We start from the raw sequence: 6105 nt of genomic DNA, 5'->3' as shown, positions 1-6105 counted from the left end.
AACTTCACCAAGTTGTATAGGTCGTCCCCAATTGAGAAGCCTATTGTTTTTGGGGTCAAAAGGTCAACATAGGCCAAAGGTCACCAACTTTGCCAAATTTCTAAAATCCTCAATTTTCATCCGATTGACTTGAAATTTGAAGAGGACTTGCATGTCTGGTCACTGAATTCAACCACCAAGTATTTTTGAGGTCAACATAGGCCAAAAGGTCAACATAGCCAAATTTCTAAAATCCTCAATTTTCATCCAATTGACTTGAAATTTGAAGAGGACTTGCATATCTGGTCACTGAATTCAACCACAAATTATATTTTCGGTAAACATGGACCAAACGGTCAACATAGGCCGAATTTCTAAAATCACCAATTTTCATTTGATTGACTTGAAATTCTAAGAGGATTTACATTTATGGTCACTGAATTCAACCACCAACTATTTTTGAGGTCAACATAGGCCAAAAGCTCAACATAGGCCAAGTTTTTATAATCCTCAATTTTCATCTGACTTGAAAATTGAACAGCATTTGCACATTGAGTCACTAAATAGGGAAACTAACTTTTTGAGGTCAAAAGGTCAAAGGTCAACTCAAGGTCAACCTTCCGAAATCATCATTTTTCATCTGAAAAATCGTCACTTTTCTTCCTATTGATCCGAGCTTTGATCAAGTTTGGCAATTTTAATCTTGATGAAATGGACAATTTGCTGTATCAATGGAATTTTTTTTTCGTGGGGGGGGGGGGGGGGTTTGCAAGTATCGTGCTCCGCATGACGTCTTGTTTATTTATTTATTAACTTATTTATTATTATTTATCCTTATTTATTTACTATACTCCTTATTTTTTATTTTTTTTATTTTTTTTTCTTACTTATTATTTTGTTTTTTTGTAATGACTTGTGGCTTTTCTTGCTTTTATTTAAAAAAATTAACTCCTTATTTATTATTATTTAATTTATTATTATTATTATTATTATTATTATATTATTATATTTTTTATTATTATTGTTATTACTTATTTTTTAAATTCATTTATTATTTATTTATTAACCTATTTATTATTATTTCTCCTTATTTATTTATTATACTCCTTATTTTTTTATTTTTTTATTTTCTTACCTATTTTTTTATTTTCTGTAACGACTTGTTATTCTTGCTTTCTTGCTTTCATTCAAAAAAAAATTAACTCCTTAATTATCTCTTTCAGACATTGACGAGTGTGCACGTGGCTCCCATTACTGCCACGAGAACACAATCTGTGTGAACACCCAAGGGACGTTTCACTGTGACTGCCTACCTGGGTTCACCAGAGTCGACGACTACTCTTGCACAGGTTAGTGACGCACCTAACATTTAAGTTATGGAGTCATTCTAACGCACATTGAAGGAGTGTTTCTTACCGAACGATGTACAGTAATTACCAAGGTATCTGCAGCTTTGCACGCACAGCATTAGACACGTTTGCTTCGTCAGCATGAGATCCTTAACCCGCTTGATTATTTTATTGCTGATGGAGGTGGTCGGTCTTGCATCACGTGGTCCATTCCGTGCACTCTCCAGCCGGTCTTCAAATGATTGGCACCAGTCACAAACGGATGTCTTTGACAGGCAAACATCACCATACTGTGCATTCATTCGTATGAAAATATCAACGGGCTTGACGTTTTTGTTTACCCGAAATTTCACGCTTATGTGATGTGTTATCTCACTTGCCACCATTTTGATTTCGAGCACGTGCATTCAAGCAGCAAATATTGTGTCTCGTTGGAGGCTCAGCTCATGCGAACCCTCTGCACCGGAGATCGAATGAAGACATTCGCGAATGACGCAAACGATGTTTGAATTTACACGATACTGCCTACAGAATCAACTATTATGATCCCCCAAGGATTGTTCAAATAAAGCCGAGACTGGCTGTTGCTCGTGCATGGCCTCACCAGGTCGTGTTTATGAGGTGTATTTTGTGGGGTGTTTTTGTACATTTTCATTATTTCGTACAACCCCACTTTCATCACACACGCATGACACATTATGTCCTCTTTATAAAGCTGAATTCAGTATTGTATTTTAAATATATATATTTTTAAATGAGGCTGTCCTCAGGGTCTTTTGAGTCCCCGGGGTCTTTTGCATCCTCGGAGGATTTTGGGTCATCAGGGTCATGGCTCTTTCGGGTTTTCATGGTCTTTTGGGTATTTTGGGTCATTAGGGTGTTTTGAGTCCTCGGGGTCTTTTGGGTCTTCAGAGTATTCAGGGTTGTTGGCTTAGCGGTTAGGGTGCCGGCTTGGGATCCTAGGATCCTGGGTTCGAATCCCGGTCGATCGCTGAATTAACACCAGGCGGGTTGACTCAGCCTGTCATCCTTCCGAGGTCGGCAAATTGAGTACCAGCTTGCTGGGATGAATGATCCCGGTGTGTACCCCGGTTTAGAATAGGTACACCGTATCCCTGCGCATCGTAAGAGGCGACTAAGGGTTGGCATCAGGAAGGGCATCCGGCCATAAAAACATTGCCTCAAACAGGGAGCCATGATTGTCATGGGGCCCGCAAGGCCAACCCCCGCTCTAGCGGGGAAAATGGCCTTAAAACGATCATTCTATTCTTCTAGAGTATTCAGGGTATTTTGGGTCCTCGGGGTCTTTTGGGTCTTCTGAGTCCTCGGGGTCTTTGGGTCCTTGGGGTCTTCTGGTTCTTCATGGTATTTAACAATCTTCAGGGTATGTTGGGGTCTTGGTGGTCTTAACGGTCTTGAGGGGTCATAATGGTTCTTCAAAGGTCCAATAGGTCTCAACAGTCCAAAGTGTTGAATGGGTACATTCCGATAGTACATCATTAATAGACGTACACAATTAATAGACAGGATGCCACTGACTTCAAGCAGTACATAATTAATAGATATATTTAAAACTCACATGGCTGGAGAAGATAATATGGTTGAGTTTCTTCTTCTTCATACAATAACAACTGGCTGCCAGACTGTAAGACCAATCATATTGAAATTTTACACATGTTCTGCTTTTTTTTAATTTTCTTTTTTTTGTATACTGAATCGAGGCTCGTGAAAGAGCTAACATTTATTTCACAAACAAATCAACCAGACAAACAAAATATACAAAAAGAGGGAGCGGAAGACAAGATGGGGAGAGAAGGGGAAGCACACAAACACAACATTTGAGAGCAGGAAGATGTGTGGGAGGGAGAGGGCTTGGGGGGAGGAGGCATGGGAAGGGGGTGGTGGGGGGGTTTTGGTGGGAGAAGTATAAAACACAAGGACACCAAGGACTTCCAGGACAGAAGTTGGTATTTCAAAAAAGTGGATTTGGGGTGAAATTAGCGGGGGTAGAAAAGATCAAGGTTTTGGATGGGGGAAGATAAGAGATGGTGGTGAACAGCTGTTTTAAAGACCTGGAGGGTAAAGTGGGATTGAAGAGAGTGAGGGAGTTTGTTCCAGAGGCGGGAGAAAAGAGGAATGAAGGAGCGAAGGTGAGCAGAGAGTCTTGATTTTGGCAGTTTAACCATAAAAGGGTTGCAGGCAGATCTTGTGCGACCTGTAGGAATATTTGGGGGACAGAGCCTAGAGAGAGCTGGGGGGGAAAGGCCAGAGAGGAATCGGTAGGAGACAGAAAGACCACCAACCTGCCTGCGGTGAGTGAGTGAAAGGCCCTTGGAGTTAGCTTCATCGCGGGAGATTCCAATGATTCTGAACGCTTTGGTTTCAACAGCGTGAAGACGAGCTAGGTGTGAGGCAGGAGCACCAGCCCAGAGGGGAGAGCAGTATTCCATTGAGCTGCGGATGAAAGCCTTGTATGTGGTGAGGAGCTCAGGTGTGCCAAGGAAGGACTTCACACGACGGAGAATGCCCAGTCGGCGACTGGCTTTGGAGGCCAGATTTGAAATGTGGTTTTCCCAGGAAAGATCATGGCAGATAGTGAGACCCAAAAGCTTGAGTGACAGAACTTCTTGGAGAAGATTATTCAGAAAGTGGATGGGAGGGTTGTCCAGTCGGACTTTTCGGAGAGACATCGTAAGAGTGTGAGATTTGTCAGGATTGAAAGACATGTTCCACTTGTTTGCCCAGTCTGTGATTTTGTCCAGGTCTGCAGAGAGTGAGGAGGCTGCAGACTGCCGATCTGAGGGATGAGGAATGGAGCGACAAGTGAGTGGAGTCATCAGCAAAGAGATAGAGAGCATTTTCAAGAGAGTCAGAGAGATCATTGATGAAGACCAGAAAGAGCATAGGGCCCAGAACACTGCCTTGGGGAACTCCAGACTGAACAGGAAGAGGAGATGAGAGAAACCCATTCAGGGCCACACGTTGACTATGACTAGAGAGGAAGTCCGCCAGCCATGCGTGGAGATTACCATGGATACCAAAGGAGAAGAGTTTGGTGAGCAAACCAAGAAAAAGTTTACGACTACTACATCACTTTGAAGTTTCACATCAATCAATGAAGCAGTTCAAGAGATAGACTTTTTGAAAGATTTTCGTTCAATCTAACATGGCCAAACCATGTGACATCTGTATAATAATACCGTAAGGACTCGACTTTGTTATCCCTTTTACGCCGCACCCAGTGACCCGATGCCCACGGCACTAATGGATTTACGATCTACGAACCGCGGTCTTTGTTTATCACGTACAGACATACTCGAAAAATCTGAATTAGCCAACGTTGGGGCCAAAAAGCATCCGATTAACGGCCGATATGACGCCATCTTACGACGCCATCGTATTGACGTCTGCTGGGTGAAGGCGAAGCAAGCCGTCCGCTGATTGGACAGTCGAAGGCGACAGCAAGCCGTCCGCTGAGTGGACAATCCAGAGCATGCATTTGTGCCGGTGTCGATCGCGGTGTACACTGACCTCATCAGGTGGGTTTACCATAATTTCTTCCATATACTGTGATTACAACGTGCTGAAACCGATTACAACGTGCTGAAACCGATTACAATGTGCTGAAGCACACACACACACAAACACACACACACGTACACACACACACACACACACACACAAACACACACACACGTACACACACACACACAAATCTGAACACTGAACAGAAGGTGCTATTCGATGCTGTGTGTGCTGCAGTGGTGGAGGTTCAGAGTAAATCACCGCCACGACCTCGCTGTTATTTTCTCGATGGTCCTGGCGGTCATGGCAAAACTATGCTTTACAATACGTTGATTTCATTTCTCCATGGTCAGAATCTCAGGGTTGCTTCAAGTGCATGGACAGGCATTGCCGCCACACTGCTCAACGGTGGTCGGACTGTTCACAATCTGTTCAAGCTTCCAGTCCCTATCATTGATACGTCTACCTGCAATATAGCACCAAACTCTGCCCATGCTGAATTGCTTCGATCAGTCACCATGTTTATTGTTGATGAAACATCAATGGTCCCCTTACATGCTCTCAATGCCATCGATATAGCACTGAGAGATATAACTGCTACAGACGTTCCTTTCGGTGGAAAAAAAATTCTTCTTGGTGGTGACTTCAGACAGGTACTTCCAGTTGTCCCGAGGAAGCCGCGTGCAGTCATTGTCGAAAACTGTCTGAAACGTTCTCATCTTTGGCACCATTTTACTGTTGTAAAACTGTGGAAAAACATGCGAGCCAACGAGGACCAACAAGATTTTGCTAAGTGGCTTATTGAACTTGGCAATGGTCAACTTCACAAGCCTTTCCCCGACACTCACCCGGAATGTATCGCACTTCCCTCCCAATTTAACATTGTAAAGGGAAAAATAATTGACTATGTTTTCGATGATGTGTCAGAAGCAAATCTTGCTCAAACGGTTATTCTGAGCCCCACCAACGAACATACTCTGAAGCTAAATGATGAGGTCTTGGACAGAATTCCTGGTCCAAAGACAGTCTACTACAGCACTGATTGCGCCATTTCTGATGACAATGAAGAGGCTCAGAACTATCCAATTGAGTTTCTCAACAGCATAACACCTTCGGGGATGCCGCCCCACCGTCTAAGCCTCAAACCAGGGGCTATTATAATGCTTCTCAGGAATCTCGATATTCGTCAAGGTCTTTGCAATGGCACTAGACTTCGCCTTCACCACCTTCATTCTCACGTACGTGATGCAGA

At 43.1% G+C, this 6105-nt stretch overlaps 1 protein-coding gene across 1 annotated transcript in view; it reads left to right on the top strand.

Moving 5' to 3' along the window:
* NELL1 (neural EGFL like 1) overlaps positions 1-6105 on the top strand; it is a 486584-nt gene that overhangs the window by 280654 nt on the left and 199825 nt on the right. Inside the window, exon 13 of the mRNA XM_068124016.2 lies at positions 1203-1328. Coding sequence (XP_067980117.2) covers positions 1203-1328 — 126 coding nt within the window. The remainder of the gene's footprint in view (positions 1-1202; positions 1329-6105) is intronic.

Source organism: Myxine glutinosa, chromosome 8 (genome assembly GCF_964187855.1).
Source record: "Myxine glutinosa chromosome 8, kmMyxGlut1.1, whole genome shotgun sequence".
Taxonomy (NCBI): domain Eukaryota; kingdom Metazoa; phylum Chordata; class Myxini; order Myxiniformes; family Myxinidae; genus Myxine; species Myxine glutinosa.
Note: the sequence above shows the minus strand (reverse complement) of the source record. Positions and strands in the feature narration are given on the sequence as shown.